The 27,379-nt window shown below is 43.6% G+C and overlaps 1 protein-coding gene across 1 annotated transcript; it reads left to right on the top strand.

Moving 5' to 3' along the window:
* Positions 1–23,617: 23,617 nt before the first annotated feature.
* On the top strand, positions 23,618–26,731 carry LOC137095227 (transcription factor JunD-like). Its single transcript, XM_067461652.1, has one exon. The coding sequence runs from the start codon at positions 23,680–23,682 to the stop codon at positions 24,532–24,534; it is 855 nt and encodes a 284-aa protein (XP_067317753.1). The 5' UTR covers positions 23,618–23,679; the 3' UTR covers positions 24,535–26,731.
* Positions 26,732–27,379: the final 648 nt, after the last annotated feature.

The raw sequence follows: 27,379 nt of genomic DNA, 5'->3' as shown, positions 1-27,379 counted from the left end.
TTTGATAATGCCTCAGATGAAAAGTTGATTAAAGCATTAGAAGAGTATTCATTCAAGAAGGGAGAAGAGAGGCCAGGAAGCCAAACTCAGAATCAGGTTCAACCTGATAAACAAGCTGTAAAAAGTATAGGGACAAAGGTAGAGCCATGAGCGCCACCCGTTAATTTCCAGGAATTAGGAAAAGATCTTAAGGAACTGGTAAAAGCTTTAAAAGAAATGCAAGAAAATGGAGTAGAAACTGGGGAGCAGGGAAACTACTAGGGGTGCCCCGCTGTCAATAATAAAACCCTGGGAGATTTAGATTGGCAGCACAGGGGGAACTTGGTATACATCCCAGGGGAAAATAGATTATACATATATGTAACCGACAGTAGGGGGCGAACATATAGAACTCTATTAGATTCAGGGGCCACAACAAGTTTAAGTAAGAGTGGAGAGATTGCGTCCAATATTATTAGAAGGAGTTAAGGGGAAACCAGAGAACAGTCGTATAGGAGTTGGACTAATTAACATCTGTGGGACTATGTGTGAAAGTGAATTTCTTATAGACAAAGAAGCAATAGAAGACATGATTATTGGAATTGATCTGTTAAAAAGATATGGGTTTTGGTTTGATCCATATAGCCACCAGCTATATCAACTTGTGAAACAAAATGGGAAAATTTACAGCATGAAGGTAAAAATCTTAGAAATTAAAGGAAAAATGGGAACAGATAGTCCCTGGAGCAGGGATTAAATCAAAGAATGAATGTGGAAAACATAAAACAGCCTGTGTTGAGATAAAGGGGAAGTTTGTCCCTCCTCAAAAACTGTATCCTCTCAGTAAAGAAGCAGAGGAAGGAATTTTTGAGGTAGTTCAGAAATTAGAAAAATAAGGAGTAGTGAAAGAGACTATTAGCCCCTTCAACAGTCCTGTGTGGCCTGTTAGAAAGGCAGATGGAAAGTCATGGAGACTGGTGGTAGATTATTGTAAAATAAATGAAGGGACATCAGCCATGGCACCTGTTGTTGCAAATATTGTAGAAACGATGGGGAGAGTGAGTAGCACAGCAGACTGGTTTTCTGTAATAGATTTGGCCAACTGCTTCTTTTCTCTACCTCTCTCTGAAGAAAGTCAGCAAAGGTTTGCATTTACTTTGAAAGGCAGGCAATACACATTTACTAGGGTCCCACAGGGGTTCCATAATGCCCCAGCTATAGCTCATAAACATGTTTTAGATATGATGGAGGGCTTAGATCCAGAAGATCGGGCCCACACTCTCCATTTTGTGGATGATATATTAACATGGGGAAAGACAGCACAAGAGGTGGAACAGAGAACTAAAGGGATCTTAGAAAAGATAAAGGAAACAGGATTTAAAGTCAATTTAGAAAAGGCTCAGCTAAACAGAAGGTGAAATATTTAGGAGTGACTTTAGAAGGGGGAGGAAGAGTCATTGAAGATAATAGGATTAGTAGTTTGTGTGCTATCCAGCCTCCACAAAATGTCAAGGAACTTAGAATTCTTTTAGGAGCATTTGGATTTGTCAGAGGGCATGTTCCAGAATATGCTGAATTAGCTAGACCAATGTATGCTTTATTGAAAAGCATGCCAAATGGGACTGGACATCAGAACATGATGCCTGCCTAAATAAATTAAAATTGTGGGTCACAAGAGCTGTAAAATTGTATCATCCAGATAATGACAAGCCCTTTTATCTGAGACCATACTGGACACCTTACACAGCGCAAGCAGGGTTATACCAAAAGGGTGAAGATGGGAAAATGCGCCCAGTAGCATACACTTCTAGGAAATTTAAAATTCCAGAAATGAAATGCAATGAATGTGAAAAGGCAGCAACCACAGTAATGTGGGCCTTAGAAGAATGGGCGTATTTAATAAGAACAAGTCAAGTGATAATACAGTCATCACATGGGATATTAAAATATATCCTAAATAATAAAACATCTACTGTGAGTTCAGTTAAAATGGTTCAATAGACAGTTTGGTTAAATCAGAAAGGCATAGGATTTGAAACTTTAAAAGCCCCTGATTTAATGACTGCTGTTATTACAGAAGGAGAAAACCATGTTTGCAATGCCGTGTCTGGAGACATGAATATAAGTGATTTTAAAGGCCAAGTGGAAGCTTTAAGTGAACAGGATTATGTGTGGTTTACAGATGGAGGATCTTGGTTTGAAACAGGAACAAGGATAACAGCTTGGGCAGCATGGAATAGCAAGACAAATGAGGAATTTCGAGAGGAAACCTCTGGTTCTTTTGGAGCTCAGGAGGCAGAATTGGTTGCAGTTAGAAAAATACTTGAATATGAATGTCAGCATGGGAGAGAAATCACCATACATGTCATCACAGATAGTGATTATGTCTATAAAGGTGTTACTGAATTTATGCAGTTTTGGGCAAAGGGTGGATGGAAAAATGCAAAGGAAAAAGCTTTGAAACATGAAACAGAATGGAGAAGGATATATGAACTTTGTCATATATTGTTTGATGTAAAGTTTTACTGGATAAAGGCACATCAGAAGGAAGGGGATTGGATAGTGCAAGGGAACAAAAAGGCAGATGAACTTGTGAAATTGTCAAAAGAGAAATTAAAATTTATAAATGGAAAACAGAACATGGATCATTACCAATTACTTAAAGATTTACATGAGATAGGACATGAAGGATTTCAGAAAGTTTGGAATAGAAGTAAGGCATTTGGCAGCTGGAAAGGGAAAGGAAAAATGTTGCAAGAAGTGTTAGATAGCTGTGTACCATGTGCTTTGGAAAAAAGAGAATATGGAAAAGCAGAAGGGGTGGTTGCACTCCAAAGACAATGGGAACCATGGGGGACTATTTATATAGATTACATAGATAAGTTACCCTGGACGAAGGAAGGATTTCAGTAGTTGTTGGTAGTAATAGATGGATTTTCACGATGGTCAGAGGCCTACCCAACGAAAAATAATGGAGCAGTCGCAACAGCAAAACAATTGTTTAATAACTTATTTTGCAGAATGGGGGTTCCTACAATTATCAATTCAGATAGAGGGGGTGCTTTTGTAGGAGAAGTAATGAATACAATGGAGTCAGCCTTGGGAATAAAAAAGAAATTACACATTTCTTACAGACCTCAAAGTTCAGAAAAAGTGGAAAGGGCAAATCAGACTATTAAAACTATGCTTCGCAAATTGGTAAAAGAAAATGGGAAAGATTGGGTAGATAAGTTACCCTTAGTCCTAGCAGCAATGCGAAGTAGTTCGGTTGGACCATTAGGGTTTTCGCCTTTTTGTTTGGAGCCTCAATGCATTTGGGATTTCCTGCAGAATATCATGAGTGGGATGAAGACTTTTGGTTACAGGCACTCAAGGAAAGGCACAAATATAGAGAAACAATTAGGAGAGAATGGTCAGAAGCTCAACAGGTCAAGATGGAAACAGAAAAGGCCCAGATAATGCTACAACCTGGGACTCAAGTAGCTTACTTATACTTGGGAACTAAAGGGCACCCTCTTCACCCGAGGTGGAGAGGGCCATATGTGATTTTGGATTCTATTTACCCTCACTCTTACTTATTACAGGTCAATGATAAACAGAAGTGGGTTCATCGGAATCAGATAAAACCTTGGAAAGCTGCGCAAGTGAATTAACAGTTCTATTTGGTTTATAAACTGGAATGAAGGTGGCCACCAACTAAAAGAAGACAAAGCTTATGAAGAAATTGCAATTGGAGCATTAAAAAGAACAGTGTATATTTATTTTATTTATTTTATTTATTTCAGTTACTTCTACCCCGCCCTTCTCACCCCCGAGGGGGTACTCAGGGCGGCTTACAAAAGAAGGCACAATTCGATGCCTATGTCAAATATACATACATACATAAAAGCAATTAAACAGTTAACTAGTTAAAATCATCAGTACATGACACAATAGTAAACAATCTCATGCTCAGTGTTCAGAGTTCCATAAATCCATTCTGTTCCGTCAATTCCTGCCCATCATCAAGATCTTTTCTTTAGCTGCCAGAATGTCCAAAAGCCTGGTCCCACATCCAGGTCATCAATTTTTTTCTGAATGAAAAAAGGGAAGTCGCTGATCTAATCTCCCCGGAGAGTGAGTTCCACAGGTGAGGGGCCACCACCAAGAAGGCTCTGCTCCTCGTCCCCGCCAGCCTCACTTGTGATAGAGGTGGAATCAAGAGCAGGGCCTCCCCAGAAGATCTTAAACTCTGAGGTAGGACGTAGAGGAAGATCCGTTCGGACAGATACACTGGGCCAGAACCGTATTATATATATATATATATATATATATATATATATATATATATATATTGTTTGTGCTTTATAGTTTTTAAAGAACTTAAGCGGAAAGAAAGAGTGCACTAATCATGTCAAAATTACTTTGAAAGGCAGGCAATATTATTATCTGGTACCAGAGTCTACTTGCAGTTGTTTTTCCAGAGGCCAGAGCTACAAGCCTCAGACTTCTGGAACAACAAAGCAGTTTGGGAATTAGGGGAGGTTGAGTCACAGAATTTGCTCATTTAAAGAGAATGGACGTTATGGGGAAAATGAATTGCAAATATTATTTTTCAGCGCAGGATGAAGTGGGAATTGGTTGGTCTCCGATCAGGAAATACTTAGAAAAAAATCAAGAACAGAAAAGGTGAACGAAGAAGAAGGAAAGAAGACGAGAAACCTAAAGTGGAAGACCACACAACTACTAACCAAAATATGGGGAAACTAATGATTAAGGGGGATAAGCCAGCTACATACTAACACACTTCACGTCCCACTTTTCCAATCATGCACAACCCTTCCCTACCCCGCCCATGGTTAGATAAGGGACACCCCACAAAGTCTGATCCACAGTACCCTACCCTACCCTATTCCATAGATAGATAGTTCCCTTCCTTTTTTCCCCTCCCTTTTTCCCCCCTCCCCTGCCCCTATCCCTCCCAAACCTGTCCTTCTTTTAAAGTAAATCCAGTATGTCAATGATCAACATCTTATTGATGTACAACCACTAGAAAACCCTAATAAAAATATTTTTTTTAAAAAAGGAAATGGGTTCAAATCATACACACTGGAGCCGAAATGAGGTGCTTTTAAGAGAGGATGTTAGGCTTGCATCCAGAGGGAAGCCAGGGCCCCCGAAAAGAAGCCTTTAGGAAAAATTCCCTTATTAAGCAATCTTTATGAGGCTTGAGCTTAAATATAACAGTTCTTTATTAATGAACAAACAGGAATTGTCTATTAGCTCTTGCAAACTTGTTTACAGGAAACAGGCACTATCTTCAAAAACTTTGCTCAAAGGAAAATTCCCCTTTAGCTCCTCCCAGGCTGCTGTGAACCTAAACCTGACTGATTTGAGTCCACTACCGGCTGAACTGCGTCTCAGAACCTAGCAGACGTACCAACAGGCCTGTAGTCACTTAGCTGGTTTGATGAGCAGAGCTGTTATTCCCTCCGGAAGTCCTCAGGGCTGTAAAGCTGTTTCCCTGGAACCTTTTGGGAATCTGTAGAGGCTCTTAAAACTGTTCTCCCCCAGGAAGTCTTAAGAGACGAAGCCTTTGCACAGGAGGACGTTTGTGTACATCCTCTGCACTGACTTCCTTTTTGAGACTGACTGAAAAATGGCCCCTTCCCTTCAAAAAACCCAGAGAGGGGCGCGACCAGGGAACCTAACTATTATTGATTTTGGATACCTTAGTTTGTGTTCAGATACAAAGATCTATAAAGGTAATACTTCAATAGATATAAAACAATGTGAATCATGGGAAACAGGTTATGTGTGTCCACCAGACTTAACACAGATAGAACCATGTGCTATAAATATGGAAGATGGTATATGTAGGTTACAAAACATGGGTAATGATACATTCATACAAGATACAGGAATGGGGTGTCTTTGTGTTACTACTGTTCAGCCAGTGTTTGATTGACATATAATAGAACCTGATAAACAAAATCAAGAGTGTAAATGTAATGTTACTTATATTCAAAATCTGGTGACGGGAAATATAGTTTTTGCTACAGAAATGATTAAGAGTAAAATATATTTAGAATTTTTAACTTCAGATTTAAATATAACAATAGGACCTGATTATGTAAAACTTAAGGCATTACTTTTGCAAAATGAACAAATCAAGAAACACTTGGAACAGCATGCTTGGAATACTAAAACAGATTTTGTTAAAATTCAATATGAACACGGAAATTCCAGAGGATTGCAGATCAAGAAAGTTCTTTGACTGAATACCATTAGTGGGATATTTTCAAGGGATATTTCACCAAAAGCTTCAACATTTTTGCATTTAATGATTCACCAAATTGTAGTGATCATAATGCTGTTAATTGTAATGGTTTTATGGACATGTATTTTGTTTAAGAAACTGAGATCTGTACAACTAAAATTAGATGCTACTTTACAATATCTGCATGTTGATTTATAAATGAAATTATAAATCAAGAGGAGGAATATGTCATGATAAAATATGCTGTATGGTTTGAGTGAGATTGTATGAAAGGCCAAGGGTGGAATGATTGGCCAACCTATAAAGAAATTTTAAAGATTAAACAAGGAGAAATAGAAATAAAAGAACAGCAGGAATTAATCTCGATTGACAAAAAAAATTCATGGTTACAATACTGGCAAATCAAAGAGAAATTTAAATTGGATTAAAAAATAGGCTTTGCACAAGGTAATGGATTCTGGGATAGTATCATGGAAACAGATAAGAAGTTGATAACTAAGATCTATAAAAAAATTGTTAGAATGGCATTTGGAAAAAAAAGAGGAGAAAAACTATATGAGACGATGGAATGAAAACATAAGAAGAACCATAGGTAAAGAAGAATGGAAGGAAATATGGACGAAAAGACTAAAGTTTACACAAGCAATAGAACTCAGAGAAAACTGGGTTAAAATAGCTCAAAGGTGGTATTTAACCCCCAAAAAGTTAGGGAAAGCTTACAAGAACACAAATACGACATGCTGGAAATGTAAGAGTAAAGAAGGATCATTCTTCCACATGTGGTGGACGTGTGATAAAGTAAAAAAAATTTGGAGAAAGATCCATGAAGAAATTCAAAGCATATTAAAAATACAGATACCATTGAAACCAGAGTTATTTTTGTTAGGGATGTATGACAGGAACCTAGATAAGGACAAAGACAAAATACTATTTTTGGCACTAATGGCCGCGAGAATGTGCTACGCTAAAGTTTGGAGACAAGAAGTGACTCCAAAAGAGGACGATTGGATAATAAAATTACTAGATATTAGGAATTTGGATAAACTCACCTTCTTATTACTGAAAAACAGAGAAACCAGAAGAAAAGAAACAGACTGGAGTGAAGTCAATGAATACTTAAAAAAGAAGAAAGAAGAATTAGTAGTCTAAGAAGGAGAATTACAGACTGAAACGAGATAAAAAGTGGGAAAGAAGAGAAACAAGGACTTAATTGTGAAAAACTTTTTTTAGAGAAGACTTCCGGAAGATACAAGGAGGTCAAACTATTTATTTCTTTTCTTTTTTTTCTTCTCTTTTTTCCTTTTTTTCTTTTTTTCTTTTTTTCTTTTTTTCTTTTTTCTTTTTTCACCATCATCTATGATAATTTTTATGCTATTTGTGTCCTTTTATGAAAATATTAATAAAGAATATATATATATATATTTTAAAAAAGAGATTGTATGAAAGGCGTATGAATGCTTCCCAATTGGGCTGAAGAAACCATTCTAAGGAATGAGGCCTGGAAAACTACAAGACAGAGGCGAAGGACTCATGGACTAATTAAAATTGCTGATGAGATTTGGGACAAATGATTAACTGTTGACATTCTGACTTGATTAACTCTTGGTGGAAGAACAACTTGTTTACATTGCCAAAGACAGTGGTTCTTATAAGTAAGGAAGTCAACACTGTGGCTCTTTACATAAATGTTTACAAGCCTCCTTGATAAGGAAAGCCAATTAAACAAAATCAACATCTGTCCAGGAACTGGTAGAATCTGTCTGTCAGTAATTTACAACTTTCAGAACAACATCAACAGAAAATACTACATAAAAGGACCCTTCTCTCTCAGGCCAACTGAGAGTGTGTCAGGCCAACTGAACACCATTTCTGAACACCATTGTGAACAACCACTGCCTCCTCTCAAGAAACTGATCATCTTCAGCAAGAAGAATGGTAAGAATGCTTGATTATTGAATGAATAATTGAATTTTAGAGTATACCTATTTAATGTTTTTTTTAAGTACTTATGACACATCATTGTGGGAGGCTTCTCTCATGTCCCTGCATGAGGAGCTGGAGCTGATAGAGGGAGGTCATCCACACTCTCCATGGATTTGAGCCTGTGACCTGTCGGTCTTCAGTCCTTCCAGCACAGGGGTTTAACCCACTGTGCCACCAGGGGCTCCAGTCAAGTAGGTGTCCCCCAACAACACCTTCTGGGAATGGTCCACTAGGAAGGACTGGAGCCATTGCAAAACAGTGCCTCCAAGCCCCATTACTATAAGGCGTCCCAGAATGATACTGTGGCCTACAGTGTCGAAAGCCACTGAAAGGTCCAGGACAACCAACAGGGACACACTTCACCTGTCTAGTTCCCGACGTAGATCATCCACTAAGGTGACCAAAGTTGTGTCAGTTCCATGTGTTGGCCTAAATCCAGACTGCGCCACATCCAGATGATCAGTTTCCTCCAAGAACACATAGTTGCAAGGCCACCACATGTTCCAGGATTTGCCCAAAAGGGGGAGATTGCACACAGGCCTAAAGTTGTTCAATATATTGTTTTTTCATCAGTGCTTTTACTACAGCCTCTTTTAGGCTGGCTGGAAAACCGCCTTCCTGTAACGAGGCATTAACCACCACCTTCACCCACTCTGCCAAACCCCCTATGACTTCCTGTATCAGCCAGGATGGGCAGGGGTCTAGGATGTATTTGGCTTTAAGCAGCTGTGCCAAGCTCATCCCTGTTATCCTCGTTTCTGAGCAGAAGGCATTGCTGGGGAATGGGATGCCCTGGAGCTAATTTTCCCCTCTAGGAATCTGGAGATTGTTTCCAGATAAGTCATTTTGCCCAAATGCTCTGGCCTTGGCTTCCCTTGCTATTACGCCTGCTGTCCGCTAGGTGGGGGTTCCACCTTTGTCCTGGTTCACCTTTTCAGAGAGGATTGAAAAGCCTCTTGTTTTCCATCTTGGTGTTGGGTGGGATGAGGAGAAGAGGGCAGCGCACTTCCAAATTGTGGCTATTGTGGAACGCAGATCTCCTTAAAATGCATGGTTTTAAATCCACATTTTTTTCAAGAGAGAAGAAAACATCTTCTGGCACGAACATGCTCAATTTCTGTCATTCCATGCTCTTTTGCTCCAGTTGGTCGAAGGAAGAGATGGCTCTTGTTTTGCACCCTCTTGAATGATTACTGTATTCATTCTGTTGAACCACTCCTTCTAGTTTCCCCCCTCTCTGTGAACTTGATTTCACATATGTTGTGCGAGGGATATCCAGAAAATGAGGTAACAAGTTTTTAAAAAAATACAAAAAATGAATATATTTTAATGAAGCATCCATGGATTGCAGCATAGATATTACATTATTTTCCCACATAATCACCATTCAGTTCAATACATTTTGTCATCTGTGGGATGAGTTTTTGATGCCCGGGTTATAGAAGTTTCCCTCCACCTATTATACAATGCCAGTCGATGAGCTACAGACAACTGGCACTGCTTGTTCGCTTCCACTACACGACAGTAAGACCAACTTCCCCTGAGAAAATTCCCCACAAGAAAGATGTGCCTTGTCACCTTACTTTCCAGATAACCCTCATACGTTTTGAGGAACCCAAAGGGTATGAGATGTTTTCCTTTCTGCCATTGTCCCCAATGAATTGGTTCCTGTCCATCCAAAATCATCCAGGCTTCCCCTGGGCAATGTCCTTGCAGATGGCCAATTCTCTTACAACAGGAGGGGTTGCTCCTGACACGACAAAAAAAAAATATCCATGCCATTGTCCTCTCCCTCCCTGTTTGTTCCGATTCAGGACGGAGACAAGTTCTGGAGGATGCTGGAGTGCTACATCCGGGGCAGCACCATCAAGTACCTGCGCATCCCGGACGAAATCATCGACATGGTGAAGGAGGAGGTGGTCTCCAAGGGCCGGGGCCGTCGTGGGATGCAGCAGCAGAAGCAGCAGAAGGGGCGCGGACTGGGCGGCACCCGACATTGTAAGAACCGGTGCAGAGCCGGGTCTGGAAGGGAGCCCCAGGGTTTGAACACAGACACACGTGGGCAGTCAACAAGAATTGCCTGGACAGTAGTTCTGTTGGTTTGTTCTGAAGTTGAATTCATTTGTAAGTCAGAACAGGGACATTTTTGAAGTGGAAATTCAGCCAAACATATATATGTATTTGGCTACAGTTAAACTTCAAAACCACACACACACGCACATATCTATTTATACATTTATCTTATCTATCTATCTATCTATCTATCTATCTATCTATCTATACACATAATTAAAAAAATGAAAATATGGATGTATGTATGTGCCTGGGGTGCCCAGTTTCACACACAGGCTCCCGCTTCTACAAACAGCTTTAACCCACAGTGCTGAGGAGACACAAAAGGCCCTCCTTCCAATGACATTTCAGGTTATAGTGAATGCTATGAACATGTAGCCTTGTATTTCTCAGCCTGGGGATCGGGACCCCGGGGGGGGGGGTCATGAGGGGGTGTCAGAAGGGTCACCAGAGACCAGACCAGTCATAGGAGTTCTGTGTGCCCAGTTTGGTTCATTTCCATTGTTGGTGGAGATCAGTATGCTCTTTGATTGTAGATTATCTATCAATCCCAGCAACTAAAACTTCCAAATAACAAAATCCACCCTGCCCCCCGCAACCCCACCAGTATTCAAATTTGGGCGTATTGGGTATTTATGCCAAATTTGGTTCAATGAATGAAAATGCATCCTGCATATCAGATATTACATTAAAATTCATAACAGGAGCAAAATTGCAGTTATGAAGTAGCAATGAAAATAATTTTATGGTTGGGTGTCACCACAACATGAGAAGCTGTATTAAGGGGTTGAGGCATTAGGAAGTTTGAGAAACATTTTTTTATTTTATTTCGAACATTTCTACCCCACCCTTCTCAACCCCTAGGGGACTCAGGGCGGCTTACAATTGGCAATAATTTAATGCCACATCATAAAATACAGAATACAGAATAACAAATATAACAATTAACATGAACATTAATAAATAAAGATTAAAACAGTATACTTACACTCTGATTAGCTATTGCCTGACTTGTGGCTGTTTAGCTAGCCATCTACTAATGAATACTCCGCTTAACTTATCCAAATCCTCTTCCATGCCATAGTCAAACATTATCAATTGTCCTTTAACTTGATTGCCCAAGGCCTGGTCCCACAGCCACGTTTAAACCTTTTTTCTAAAGGTGAGGAGGGATGACAATGACCTAATTTCCCCGGGGAGCTAATTCCACAGGCGGGGGGCCACCACTGAGAAGGCCCTGTCCCTCGTCCCTGCCAAGTGTGTTTGAGACAAAGGTGGGGCTGAGAGTAGGGCCTCCCCAGACGATCTTAAGCTCTGAGGTGGGATGTAGAAGGAGATACGTTCGGACAGGTACGCTGGACCGGAGCCGTTCGGACAGGTACGCTGGACCGGAGCTCTCGTTGCATCATTGGTGGGGGAGGTTCAGTGTGATCTCTGGCTACAGCTCCCACTATGGTGAGGCAGTCCCCTCAAATCCCTCCAGTAGGTTCAGTTGGTAATAGGGGTTCTGTGTGCCAAGTTTGGCCCAGATCCATCATCTGTGGAGGTCACTGTGTCTCTGGATGTAAGTGAACTACGACTCCCAGAAATGAAAGTAAATTCCCCACCCCCATCCCCCAAAGCCCTCCTGGATTTTTTGTTCATCATGGGGATTCCGTGTGCCAAATTAGTTCCAGGGCCATCACTGGTAGGGTCCACAGTACTCTTTGATTGCAGGTGAACTATAAATCCCAGTACCTACAATGGCTATAAATCAAGGTGAATTTCCCCCAAACATATCCAGTGTTTTTCTTTGATCATGGGAATTCTGTGTGCCAAAAGTGATCCAGGTACATTGTCAGTCGGGGTCACAGGGCTCTGTCTTGATCCTAAAACTCTCTAGTATGTTCAGTTGCTGATCAATGCCTCTGTTTGCTGTGTGCCAAGAATAGGAAAGGATTAAGGGGGAGGCAATGGGTAGGGTCATGCAAATTCCACACCAACAGAAAGGAACACTGGGATGACTGTGGTGGAGGAAACACATAAAATCTAGGATGGAATTGTCCCCATGTGAAATCCTTTACTTGGGTGGTGGGCAGTGTGGTGTTGGTGGAGGACATTGGCAGGGCTCTTGTTCATGGCACTCACTATAACCTGCAATATAATTGGTGAGAGGGCCTTTGGTGTCTCCTGAGTGATGGGAGCTATAGCTGTTTGTGAAGGCAGGAGCTTGTCTGTGTAAGTGGACATGCCAGCCGCATACACACATACATATTTTCACTTTTATTATGTGTGTGTATAGATAGATAGATACCCCACTTTATCTCTCCCGCAGGAGACTCAAAAGTGGCATAACACCAATCCTTCTTTCCACAACAAGCATATTTCCCAAAATCTATTTATCAGGGGACATAAAGTGAAGTGGAATCTTCCAAACAGGGGCACTGTCAGCAAAGGAAACCCCACAGGGGATGTTTGCCCTTCCCTATGCAATCCAAAGTATTGTGTGTGTGTGTGTGTGTGTGTGTGTCTGTATCTGGAGTGACACTCCAAAAATATCCAAGTTACAAACAAATTCAACTTAAGAGCAAATCTTCAGAAGCTCTCATTTGTAACTTGGGGACTGCCTGTACTAAGGGAGAGGAAAGACTGAAACTGTGTTTTCCTCCAGCAAATGGGTGGAGTCCAAAGAAAGACAGGTTGAGGCATTCGGGGCCTCTTTTGCTCTCTCCCTCAACAGAAAACCCACACACGCTGTCGACCTACACAAAAACTCTAACCATCACCCACGTCAAAAATGAAACACAATTAAAACCTTGGCAGACTATGCAAACTGGATCTACAAAGCACATCTCCAAGGTGAACAGAACCACCTAAAGTTGGCTCTACAAGGCAACTGAGACTCCACCACAAACAACAGAAGAGCAGCAAGACCAAGAACAAGCCACGAGAGTCGAGACAAAGATTCACCCAGAGGAAAAGGACTCTTGCCATATATCAGGGGAACCACTGACCACATAGGGAAGCTGATGAGAAAACGCGACTGTGAAGGAGTCGTTAAACTGCTGCCACCAATTGTAACGATGACCGTTTTAATGCCACCGAATGCCACCAATTGTGAAGGTGCGCGTGGTAAAGCACCCACTGCCACCTAATCTATGAGGGAAGCCGGGCAACGATCAATATCAACCTAGGAGCTATTTTATAAAGGGACTGTTAATTACAGAAGGCTTTATTCACTTGATAGCATAGCGTTTACTTTCTTGGCTTGACTTTATTATTGTAGGCTGTTCAACTTAGGAGCAACTGTATCAGGCAAGGCTTGAGGAAAACAGTAACAAGTTTATTTTAACAGGAGTATAACAATGTATAACTGTTCTTCAAAAAAGGCACAAATCTTGATGGATACATTGGAAAGGTTTCATGAGTAAACTCAGGCAAACACTTCATAAGGTTTCACAGCTGGCACAACAGGCTTAAACCCAGCCAAACCTTGACTCTTAATTCAGAATCAACAACCCCCTGTACCGGGTCCTTCTCTTCAATCACTTGGTCACCAATTGATTCCCTGAATCTCCACCAAGAGATTCAGTCTTTCCCTATAGCACACTGGCTATAGACACATTCCCTGAATCTCCACCAAAAGATTCAGTTCATTCAGTAGCTCGCTGGCGTACTGACTAATTCCCTGTTTCTCCCACTAGAGAAATCAGTCCCTTCCTGTAGCTCACCGGCCACAGACTGCCACTTTCAAAAAGCTGAGCCGTGAAGTGATAGTTGGCTCCGCCCCCGTTGCTATGGCAACTCAGCTCAAGCCACTAGCCACCATCTCTAACAAAATATAATCTCCCATACTTACCATCCCTAAACCACTGTCCAAACTACACATGACCAAAGAATAAAACTTACACATCGTCACAGCGACTGCCCGAAAAAACCCACAAGAACTGAGTGATTCCGGCCATGAAAGCCTTCGACAATACATAGAACTGAAATCTCTGGTGGGAGATTCAGGGAACTAGTCTGTGACTGTTAGGTTACAGAGAGAACTGAAATCTCAGTTCTTATGGGTTTTTTCGGGCTATATGGCCATGTTCTAGAGGCATTTCTCCTGACGTTTCGCCTGCATCTATGGCAAGCTTCCTCAGAGGTGAGGTCTGCTGGAGCTGGGAAAAAAGAGGTTTATATATCTGTGGAATGACCAGGGTGAGACAAAAGGCTTTTGTAAGTTGGGCTGGGTGTGAATCTTTCAACTGACCACCTTGATTAGCATACAATGGGCTGACTGTGCCTGGAGCACTTATCCAGAGAGCCCTGAATCAAGATGACAACAGATCTGGACCAAACTTGTCACACCGAGCACAGCCCATTGTATGCTAATCAAGGTGGTCAGTTGAAAGATTCACACCCAGCCCAACTTACAAAAGCCTTTTGTCTCACCCTGGTCATTCCACAGATATATAAACCCCTTTTTTCCCAGCTCCAGCAGACCTCACCTCTGAGGAAGCTTGCCATAGATGCAGGCGAAACGTCAGGAGAAATGCCTCTAGAACATGGCCATATAGCCCGAAAAAACCCACAAGAACTGAGTGATTCCGGCCATGAAAGCCTTCGATAATACATAGAACTGAAATCTCTGGTGGGAGATTCAGGGAACTAGTCTGTGACCATTAGAGTTGCAGAAAGGACTGATTTTTCTAGTGGGAGGAACAGGGAAGAGTCTGTAAGTCAGTGAGCTACAGAAAAGACTGAAATCTCTGGGTGGAGATTCAGGAAACTAATTTGTGACCAAAAGGGTTACAGGAAAGGATCCGGTAGTTATAAAGCTACAGGGGGTGACTGATTCTTGGTTAAGAATCAAAGTTTGGCTGGGAGCCAGTTCTGTTAAATAAGCCTTTTTGCTTATTTGTTTTATTAGAACAGTGGTCCAGGAAAGATACATTTGCTTGAGGAAATCTCTTAAAGTCTGTACTTAAAGTTATTAATGAAATCTTACCAATGTAACCAACTAAGTTTGTGCCTCTTGTGAAGAAACATTGAAACTTGTTACTGTTTTTTTTTTTTTACAAACCTTGCCTCTGTTACCTTTACTTCTAAGCCAAACAGCCTGCATAAGAAGTAAAACCAAACCAGGGACAGTAAACGCTACGCTATCAAATGAATAAATCCTTCTGTAATTAATAGTCTCTTTAAAAACCAACTCTTAAGCTGATACTGATCATTGCCCGGCTTTCTCACAGATTTGGTGGCATCCCTCCTTCACAGCGACCCTACAAACTATCTTCAGACGCACTAAGAAAATCCCTTCACCTGCATCCAGAAAGTACGGAACCCAACCAACTGTGCATACAGGCCTGGTTTAGGAGTGATTGACCTCGAATCTTGGAGTTGTAGTTCACACTTATCCAGAGAGCCCTGAATCAAGATGACAACAGATCTGGACCAAACTTGTCACACCGACCCAACATAGCCAACTGCGAATACTGTCAGGGTTTGTGAGTGATTGCCCTGGGAATCTGAGAATTGTAGTCCACCCTTATCTAGAGAGCACTGAGTCCAGCCAATGATGGATCTGGACCAAACCTCAGTGATATTACCTAATATCTCAAAACAAACAATGCCTTCTTCTAATAACCCGGGAAAAATTCAAGGAGGTAACTCTTGTAGTTATAATAACTTTGAAATCCACAAAAAAAGCCTTGGATAAGTGAAACATTCCGAAACTTGATGGACTAACAGTGGCCACACACACACACACACACACACACACACACACACAATATTAAATATATGTATATACATATCAGGACAAGTAAGGCCAGGGTCATAACTGTACTGGCCTCCCCCATTAAACATATTGTTGTTGTTGTTGTTGTTGTTGTTATTATTATCCTTTATTTATACCACATACCGCTAATATCTCCCGAAGGACTCGGTGCGGCTTACAAGAGGCCAAGGCCCAACACATCAATACAACAACAGCATAGCAATACAATAATAAATAACTCATAAAGCAAAACAATAAACATTAAAACAATAGCAATAAATATTAGACAATAACACCATGATGCATTTAAAACTGAGGTCGGGCCAAATGTAATGAATAAAATTTTTAAAAATGCTGGACCTGACAGGTGAAATGGGTAAGTTTTTGGAGATAAGTGTGGTGTGCAGCCGATCTTAAATCTCTAATAAAGTGCATTTGGGACATGATGCTAGGAGATTCCTATTCTGGGAAGGCACACTGGAACAGCCATGTCTTCAAGCTCTTCCTAAAGACTGCCAACGTTGGGTCTTGTCTGATGTCCTTGTGGAGAGAGTTCCAGAGTCGGGGGGCCACCACAAAGAAGGCCCTGTCCCTCGTCCCCACCAAATGCGCCTGCGACGCAGGTGGGATCGTGAGCAGGGCCTCTCCAGATGATCAGAGAGATCGTGTGGGTTCGTTTACAGAGATGCGGTCACACAGGTAGGCAGGTCCCAAACCATTTAGGGCTTTGTAGGTAAGCACCTGCAACTTGAATTGGGAGTGGAAAATGAACAGCAGCCAATGGAGCTCCTTAAACAGGAGGTGTACTGCCGCACGCTGGGCCTGTGCATATTATTACGGTATATTGTTGTAAGTCCAGTGTGTGTGTGTTAAAGAAAATTTGCAGAAAAGCCTTGCAAAAGTGTTAATGATTAACTGCAGCTGCAGAATAGCTCAGCTCAGCAAGGCTAGGCCACGCCTTTTGAATGTAACAGTTTTTAGGCTTTTGCAGATGGTTAGCAGCAGTTTGCTGTTTGATTTGCTGGAGAGCAGATGCAAGAAGCTCATGTTATGGTGAAGTAACCATGTTTTATTTTGTTATACTCTGTGATTTATGACACAGAAGATTTATTCTGTATTACTTACAGAGACTATGTAAGTGTGCCAAGCTGTTTTATTTTCAACTCTACAACCAAGAGTAAAGTTCTACTGTTTTATTTCTTCTGACTGGTCTGTGTCTTTGGCATTGGGTTTCTGGGCATGTTGGACATTGCTACTGTGCAACAAATTGATTCTGCGTAGCACATATGACTGTAGACAGGACATAAATTCTGTGTGCCTAACGGGACGCCGGGGCTGCCTCAGATGAAAGGCCCATGGACCTCCCCAAAACAAAGTTCTGTAGAGGCTTAAAGTAAGTCCATCAAAGTTCATTATTGATTAAAAACAAACAGGTACTTTAAAGCTTTCTTATTATTTATTTATTTATTTATTTACTTTGCTTATATACCGCTGTATCTCAAGCCCGAAGGCGACTCACAGCGGTTCACAAACAGTAAAAACAGTAGAAACAGCAGTGGTTCCATACAACATATAACAATTGACTTAACACATTATCCATAAATTACCAATAAGCAATTACAATGCACAATTATTACAAAAAACAACCGTACCCAATCTTCTCATCATCCAAGCGTAGTCCAGGTTCGTCGTCCATTGTTCCATTCCTATGTTCCATTACCAGATTGCACTAACTTGAAGACATTGAACTCAAAGCGAGCTGCATTGTTGTTTGGTGAATGCAGATTTTTGGAGGAAGAATCTTGTACACATCCATGTTCAATTAAGGGATAGGTCAAATTTTCGAAGTCATGAGCATATGGAGAGGCTTTGCACGTGTCTAAAAACAGGATTAGGTTTGGATCAGAATTGTCGAGAATAACTTCAAAGTATAACACCTGATTAATTTAAACATAATAGGGAAAGCCATAAACTTGATGGGAGTAAGATGGTGACTCATAACATCTAAGAGTCATTTCATAATGGCCATGATGTTTTTCAGTAATGTCAACAGAATTTTGGGCAACAAACATTGTTTCTACAATGGTGTTTGCACTCATTTCACACATGATGTGAAACTGAAAGTTTCTCTTTCTTGTAATGATATGTTCAGGGGCTTCTGTCTTGATGATGTTGGAGTAAATGATGGTTTCGTTATTGCTCTCCTGTCTTAACAGTCTATAGGCTCTTACAATCTTGTTCACTGGGAACAGGCACTATCTTCATAACTATATAATAACTAATGGGGAAATCCTTAACTTCCAATCTGCGCAGTCTGTACTTGCCTCTGTTGGCGTGGAGCCCCAGCACCCGGTACCAACTGCGCCTGGCTTCCGCAAGTGACCCTTACCAAGCAAAGCTTTGTAGACTTCCAGGGGAATTCAGGTTGCTGTGATGGCTGGCTGAAGTCCCTCAGCAAAGGAGCTGTAAGGCTGTAAAATCCACAGCCAAGCTGTGGGGCCTTTTCCCCGGCCAAGCTGTAGGCTGTAGGCTGTATATCTCCCCGGCCAAGCTGTATATCTCCCCGGCCAAGCCGTAGAAGATGAAGCTTTCTACAGGAGCTCTTCATTTTATGTCGTGTGCGAAAGTCTTCTCTGTGAGAACTGACTCAAAAAGCTCCTATTCCCTCCAAAACTCAAAAAGGGGCGGGACCAGGGAACCTAACGATAATTGACAGGTGGCTTGCCCTATGATTGCAAACTATAACAGGAAGCCACCTTGCTGCAAAATCCCATGCCTGGGATTGCAAACAAACATTTAATGCAGAGCAAACAGAATTGGAGCTCCTGGTACAGCTGTACCAGCACATGAGGGTTGCCCTCTCTCTGTCAGGAGCACCAGTTAACAACCTGGCCGCCGCCCGTTGGACCAGTTGGAATTTCTGGGTCGTTTTCAAGGGCAGTCCCACATAGAGCGCATTATAGTAGTCCAATCTGGAAGTGACCAAGGCATGGACCACCCTGGCCAGATCAGCCTTCATGAGGTACGGTCGCAGTTGGCGCACGAGTCTCAGTTGTGCAAAAGCCCTCCCGGCCACCGCCAACGGCTGCACTTCAAGCGTAAGTGATGAGTCCAGGAGGACACCCAAACTGCAGACCTGTGACTTCAGGACCTGTGACTTCATAGCAACAGGAGGAGGCCAGAGGGGGATTGGCCGAGTGGGTGAAGGTGGTGGTTAATGCCTCCCTTCGGGAGGGCAAAATTCCAGCCAGCTTAAAACAAGCTGTGATAAAACCGCTGTTGAAGAAACCATCACTGGACCCCACTCAATTCGTCAACTTTCGGCCTGTCTCCAATCTCCCCTTCTTGGGCAAAGTCATGGAACGTGTGGTGGCCTCACAACTCCAGGCATTCTTGGTAGACACGGATTATCTGGATCCGGCACAGTCTGGCTTTAGGCCGGGGCATGGTACCGAGACAGCCTTGGTCGCCTTAGTGGATGATCTGCGTCGAGAGCTCGACAGGGGGAGTGTGTCCCTGTTGGTGCTGCTCGACCTCTCAGCGGCCTTCGATACCGTCGACCACGGTATCCTTCTGGGACGCCTCGCGGGGATGGATCTTGGAGGTACTGTTTTGCAGTGGCTCCGCTCATTCCTTGAGGGTCGATCTCAGAAGGTGTTACTGGGAGACTCCTGTTCTACCCCACAGCCTTTGTCTTGTGGGGTTCCTCAGGGTTCAATAATGTCTCCCATGTTGTTTAACATCTACATGAAGCCGCTGGGCGAGATCATCCGGAGTTTCAGAGTGTGATGTCATCTGTACGCAGATGATGTCCAACTCTGTCACTCCTTCCCACCCGCTACTAAGGAGGCTGTCGAGGTCCTGAACCAGTGCTTGGCCGCTGTGACGGTCTGGATGGGGGCGAACAAATTGAAATTGAATCCAGACAAGACAGAGGTACTCCTGGTTAGTCGCAAGGCCGAACAGGGTATAGGGTTACAGCCTGTGTTAGACGGGGTCGCACTCCCCCTGAAGACGCAGCTTCGCAGTTTGGGTGTGATCCTGGACTCATCGCTGAGCCTGGATCCCCAGGTTTCGGCGGTGACCAGGGGAGCATTCGCACAATTAAAACTTGTGCGCCAACTGCGACCGTACCTTGGGAAGTCTGACTTGGCCACGGTAGTCCACGCTCTGGTTACATCCCATCTTGACTACTGCAACGCTCTCTACGTGGGATTGCCTTTGAAGACGGCTCGGAAGCTCCAATTAGTCCAACGGGCGGCAACCATGTTACTAACAGGAGCAGGGCGCAGGGAGCATACAACTCCCCTGCTGTACCAGCTCCACTGGCTGCCGATTTGCTACCGGGCCCAATTCAAAGTGCTGGCATTGGCCTGCTACCGGGCCCAATTCAAAGTGCTGGCGTTGGCCTTCAGCCCACCAGGACCCTAAGATCTTCTGGGGAGGCCCTGCTCTCTATCCCGCCTGCTTCACAGGTGCGACTGGCGGGGACGAGAGACAGAGCCTTTTCTGTGGTGGCCCCTCGGCTTTGGAACGCCCTCCCCATAGAGGTAAGGTCAGCCCCCTCGCTGATAGTATTTCGAAAAAAACTAAAGACATGGATGTTCGAACAAGCTTTCGGTTAATTCGGTGCAACGAATCTGATGATCAAGGACTGGTAATCACAGACGATGAATTTGGATTGCGTTTTTAGTTAAGAGATGCATTGGTTTGTTATTGGTGGCCCAATACTGTGTATTGTGTATGTGTTTTTATGCTTTTTATACTGAATACTGTTGATTATTGTAGTGTTGTAAACCGCGTTGAGTCGCCAATGTAGGCTGAGAAACAGCGGTAGACAAGCGCAGTAATAAAATAAATAAATAAAAATAAACAGTCCAGCAGAAACAAAACTCGCACTATGACCTATCATTATGGTGACGAAGTTTCAACATAGGGGATGAGGTCCTGTATCTCACACCAGCGAAGTCTAACAAGCTTCAATTAGACTGGACAGGTCCATGGAAGGTGACAAAGAACCCCAGCAGTGTCAATTACATGATCTTCGATGAACAGACTAATATTGAAAGACTGGTGCATGTAAATATGTTGAAACCATGTGTAAAAAAGAACTCCTAATGTATACATGGTTGTAACCAGGCAAGAGACAGGGATGTTTTCCTTTTGGGAGGGAAACAGGAAAGCTTATAGTAGTATTGATCAGGTAAAAATTGATGAGGAGTTATCCCAGAAACAGCAAACTCAGATTGGGGAGTTGCTCTGCAAATGCCTATGGCTCCCCAGGGTCAGGAAAAAGAATGCATTTAATGCCCCATTAAAGTGGTTAGACAACACAAAGAGCACCACCAACAAACTTTTATGGTGGAGTTTATTGTTACAGGATTATTCTTTTGATATCCAACACGTAAAAGGTAAAAACAATGTTGTCGCAGACTCACTTTCTAGGATGCCTTGAAAGTAATGTCACATGATGTCCAATCAATTGTGGTTTGTATATTGATGTATGATATGTTTATACTCCGGTCATCTGGGGAGGCCCTGCTCGTGATCCCACCTATGTCGCAAGCGCGCTTGGTGGGGACACGGGACAGGGCTTTCTCTGTGGCGGCCCCCCGACTTTGGAATGCCCTTCCAAAAGAGCTTCGTCAGGCCCCTACTCTAGCAGTTTTCAGAAGGAACCTAAAAACTTGGCTGTTCCGATGTGCCTTCGCAGGTTAGGAATCCCCCATCCCAAGTCCTAGAAGCACTTTAGCACAACCAATGTTGCTGCACACTGCACTTTTAATCCTACGTTCCTCCTGCCATCTCAGCACTTTTAACCCTGTACCCCATTGCGCCGGCCGAACCAGTTTTAATAGAGTCTTGATGTATTTGATGTATTGTCATTGTTGTTATTTTGCTTAATTGTTTTGATTTGCTTTGTTTATTGTTGTGTTATGTTTTTCTATTGTATTGTGTTTTGAGGCTTCGGCCCGTGTAAGCCGCATCAAGTCCTTCGGGAGATGCTAGCGGGGTACAAATAAAGTTAATAATAATAATAATAATAATAATAATAATAATATACCACCAAATTTATTTTTGACTATTCTGGCCTGTAGAAAAGTAAAAAATAATCCTTATGGGTGTGATGAAGTGTAAATTTTTATCTACAGTTATGTATTGTTATAGATAATAGGCCTGGGTAACAACGGAAAAAATTGTTTCTAAAATCGATTCGTTTTTTGGGGGTTTTTGTGTTTTGATATTTAAAAGAATTCCGAAATTTTTCTTTTAAAAAGTTCGATATTTACAAAATTTCGTAAATGTAAAAAAAAAAACGAAACATTAACGAAACAAATACGAAACAATAACGAATCGATTCAATAGCGTATTGCGCGGACGCGACCGCGCAATACGCTAAAAACCTCCAAATGGGACAGGGGGAACTTCTGAAGCTTCCCTCTCCCTCTGTTGTTGACTGTTGGTGTGATATTATAATTTTTTTTTTTACTAATTAAACAAAAAACAACTATAAAACTTGCCCCAGACATGCGGAAATAATAACGAAACGACCTCAAACCAATAATGAAACGAATACATAACAAATCCGAAGCATTCACGAAACGAATTTAAAAATTCGTTTGGTTTTTAAGTTGCTCCAGAATGGTTCGTTATCGCTTCGTTATAAAAAAAAAATAACGAATTTTTAACGAATTACGAATTAACGAAACGAAACCGCCCAGCCCTAATAGATAAGTATTTGTAAGGGTAAGTATATAGTATTGCATAATATTGGGGGATGGTAGCCAGCTTAGCTCACTTTGAGCTGATTTGCTATGGAGATAGGGACGGAGCCAACTGCCACTTGGCAGAGCAGCCATTTTAAAGCAGTCAGTCTGTGGTCGGTGAACTGCAGAAGTGGCTGGTTCTGTTGTGTGTGGAAAACCAGTGAGGTATCCTGTAGTAAAGAACTACAGGGGAAGGCTGATTATTTGGTATTAAGAATCAGGAAAGTTTTGGCTTTGAGCCAATATAGTTTAGATAAATCGAGTGACATTTATATTAAAAGTAACGGTTTTGTGGAAAAAGAGGGGAAGCCCTAATAAGTATCTTTATTGTTCACCGCTTTGAGTCGCCTGAGGGCTGAAAAAAGCAGTATATAAATAAATAAATAAACAAATAAATTATATATATATATATATATATATATATATATATATACACAATACTAAATATATATTATATACATTATATATAATATACAATATTATATACACACACATACATGCATACATATATATATAGTTAAACCCCTTCTCAGTTCAACATGGACAGAGGAGGCAACCCCCGCCCCTATGACATTGTCCCGAGAGGCCGCACGCTGTTTGCCGCCCTTTACGCAGCGCGTCACCTTGGCAACGGGAAGTGCCTGCTTCCAGTAGGGCAAAGAAGCAAAGTGTTGAGGAGGGGGGCGTGTCCCTTTAACCCCGCCCCTTTATGAAAAGCGAGCAGCCGCGAGACGTCACCCCTAGCCAATGAGAGGCGTGCGCGGTGAGCTCATAGCGGGCGTGGCGGAGGTTATAAAAAGGGGGAGAGCGTGAGGCGGGTGAGCTCATTCGACAAGCGGAAGCGGTCAGGCAGGAAGCAGGGAAGGAAGGAGATGGTGATGGAGATCTACCACGAGGAGGGGCAAGGGGACAAAGCGGAGAACAATCATATTGTAGGGCCGAAAAACACAGAGGGAATTCGTCCGTCAACAACCCGGGAAGCGGAAGCAGACCCGTCACTGCTCTCTTCCTCGAATTTGGGCCTGCTGAAGTTGGCCTCGCTGGAGCTGGAGCGCTTGATCATCCAATCCAACGGGTTAGTCACCACCACGCCGACAGGGGGCGAGAGCGGAAGTGGCGGCGGCGCGACCGGAAGTGCCTCGGAGTTTCCTTTTCCCAAAGCGACAGAGGAGCAGGAGTTCGCGGCGGGCTTCGTGAAGGCCTTGGGGCATTTACAATACCAGGGGCAACAGCAACAACCGGGCATCGCCTCCTCGTCAGCGTCGTCCAATCCGGAGCAGGCGCCGGTCTACGCGAACTTGAGCCCCTTCGGAGCCTTTGAAGGCCCGCCCTTTCCGGCCCCGCTGAAGGACGAGCTCCAGATCGTGCCGGAAGCGGCCAGCTTCGGCGGGGGAGGCGCCGCCGCGCTCCCGCTCTCCCCGGACAGTCCCCCGCTCTCTCCCATCGACATGGACACCCAGGAGCGCATCAAGGCCGAGCGGAAGCGGCTTCGGAACCGCATTGCGGCCTCCAAGTGCCGGCGGAGGAAGCTGGAGCGCATCTCGCGCCTGGAGGAGAAAGTGAAGAGCCTCAAGAGCCAGAACACCGAGCTGGAATCCACCGCCAGCCTCCTCCGTCAGCAGGTGGCGCAGCTCAAGCAGAAGGTGTTCAGCCACGTCAACTCCGGCTGCCAGCTCCTCCCCCGGCAGCAGACGGCGTCCCAGAGCCACCCCGTCTCGGCCTACTGAGCCTGCGCACCCGACCTGGCCGGACCAAGGGACCCCCCCCCCCCTTTGCTGGGCCACAGCCACCTTGCCTCTTCCTGCCCCCCGGCCCGGCGGGGAAGGCTGAAGGGAACACTCCAGACTCACGGATCAACACCCAAAGAGCCTCCCGCTCTCCTCGTTGGCAGAGTGAGCGCCATGTCCATCCCTAACAAGGAAAAGGAGGCCCCAATGCAATAAAAGGGAGGGGGAACTCGGTGATGTTTGGGGGTCAAGAAGAGTCCTTTTCAGCTTGGGAAGGCAGCCCTAAATGCAAGCTCCCCCTCGCTACATTTTTTTTTGGGGGGGGGGGAGGGCCACATCTTACCACCCCTCTTGTGTTAACATCCTCATAGGACACCTCACCCCTCCAGAGGACAGAAAAGGAGCCCCCCCCCCCGCACAATGTTTTGGGGAGGAGGCAGGACCGGTCTGGGCCATCTCCATCCCAAACAATGGAAAGCAGCCCCCAAAACTATCAAAGGAGGTGGGGGGTGGGATAGAGGAGTAATTGTGATGTTTTGGGGTCAGGAAAAAGGACCTAAGTGCAAGGGAGCCCCTCATTAGAGTTTGGGGAGAAAAGGGGTTACATTTTGCCTCCTCATTAGCTTCCTCATAGGACACAACAGAAAAGAACCCCCCCACCATGTTTCGGGGAGAAGGAAGTACCCCTTGTTGGCACAGTGAGGGCTGTATTCATCCCTAATGAGGGAAAGCAGCCCCCATGTAATAAAAAGGGGGAAATGGAGCTTAGAGGACTAATGTTGATGTTTTTGGGGTCAAGAAGAGGCCCTTACTGCATTGCAGTATATATTTGGAGGAGAAAATGGGACACATCTGGCTGTCACCTCATGATAGCATTCTCATAGGAATCCCCACCTCTCCAGAGGACAGGAAAGGACCCCTCCACCATGTTTTGGGGAGGAGGAAGGACCCCTTGTTGCTACAATCAGGACCATTTCCATCTCAAACAATGGAAAGCAGCCCCTGATGCAATAAAAGGAGGGATATGGCTGGTGGAAAGAGGGGTAGAGTACTCATGTTGATATTTTGGGGTTAAGAAGAGGTACTTCCTGCTTGGGAAGGCTGCCCTAAATGCAAGCCCCCCCCCCCCCCCCCCCGCTACATTTTGGAGAAAAAAAGGATCACATATTGCCATCCCGCTCATGTTAGCATCCTGATGCGTCACTCTACCTCCAGGAGACAGGAAAGGAGCCCCCCACAAAGTTTTGGGAGGAGAAAGGACCCCTTGTTGACACAGTAGGGCCATCTCTATCACAAACAATGGAAATCACCCCTCCAAGCCAATGCAATAAAAGAAGGATAGAGGACATGTGGTGATATTTTGAGGTCAGGAAAAGGAGACCTAAGTGCAAGGGAGGCCTCTCTTCCTAGATTTTAGTGAGAAAGGGGGTTACATCTTACCATCCCACTTGTGTTAGTATCCTCATAGGGCATCCCACCCCTCCAGAAGACAGAAAAGTGGACCTCCACCATGTTTTGTGGAGGTTAAAGGATCTCTCACTGGCATAGCCAGGGCTGTTTTCATTCCTAGTAAGGGAAAGCTGCCCCTGATAATATGGCTGAAGGGAAGGGTAGAGGATTCATGTTTTGGAATGAGCACAGTGCCTTCTGACCAAAGAATGGAGACTGGAAGGATGTCCCTGGTACAGAGGGGTCCACCAGAAGAAGGGGACACATATTGCTGTCTCCACAAGCTGGCATACCTCCCCCCCACCCCCCCAGAGGGCAGAAAAGGAATCCCCCATTTATTTTGGGAATGGAAAACGCCCACGCTGCTTCCAAAGACACTGCGCAACAGAGGGGACGTCCTCATTTCCAACCCTCCCCCCCCCCAATGCCGGAAGAAGCTGGAGGAAGGGGGCAAAGGACTCACTCGCATTATCCGTTTGCAAAGGAGAGCTGGGAAAGTGGCTGCTTCCCTTGGATTGTGGGGAGACTATGGACCCTATTCTTTGGGATCTGCTTAGACCCCCTCCCTTCCTTGTTTGCTTCTTTCTCCTCCCACTGTATTTATGTTAATAGGAAGCCCTTGCTTCTCCCTTGGTCTTTTATTTGTTATGGGGAGGAGAGGAAGGAAATCTTTTGTTTTTATCCTGTATTATTGTTTCTCCTTGCCACATTCCAAGGTGCAGTAAAACCCTGTAGGAGTTGACAAAAACCTGTACTGGTGTTATGTCATGTGTGTTCTGATGGCTGGGGTGCCTTGGAAAGAGGCTTGGCTTCTTTCTGGCCCTTTTCTCTGTTGTAGGAGAAGGGGATGTTAGTCTGCTGCTCCATTCTCGCAGGGACACTATCCATTTTATGTTTTGCTTTGCTTTCTCCTTTTTTGAATGCTGCTGGGGAGGGAAATTGCTAGAGAGCCTCCTTGGTCTATATATACACCTTTCTTCCTTGTTGCCAAGCAGGAAAAAGTCACCACATTGCCTTTCAAAAGGGTGCTTTTACCAAGTAGATCTGTGATTCCCAAACTCTGGGCCTTTATCTCCCAGAAGCCTTTGCTGATCAGGGATTTTGGGAGCCGAAGTCCAAAATATCTGGAAAATGGCAGTTTGGGAAACACTGTATTAGATGATTTAGGCAGTTTCTATCCAAGCATGTGGTTTTTAAAAGGTTTGAAGGAGAAAAGTAGTTGCATCATAAGCAACTTTTATAAAGTAGAATTGGAATGTATACGTATTATTTCCACTTTATCAGGAGAAAATTATCAGGGGATTTTCTTGGCGGGATTTATTCATCGGGGGTTTACATGACCTCCTCCTGAGGCTGAGAGTGTGTGACTTTCCCAGTGGCTTTTCACAGCTGAGCA

This window comes from Anolis sagrei, chromosome Y (assembly GCF_037176765.1).
Source record: "Anolis sagrei isolate rAnoSag1 chromosome Y, rAnoSag1.mat, whole genome shotgun sequence".
In the NCBI taxonomy this organism is placed as follows: domain Eukaryota; kingdom Metazoa; phylum Chordata; class Lepidosauria; order Squamata; family Dactyloidae; genus Anolis; species Anolis sagrei.
This window is presented reverse-complemented; position numbering and strand designations above follow the sequence as displayed.

Excerpts from the sequence above, each read along its gene's own strand:
- LOC137095227 (XM_067461652.1), top strand. The coding sequence starts at position 23,680 with ATGGTGATGGAGATCTACCACGAGGAGGGGCAAGGGGACAAAGCGGAG.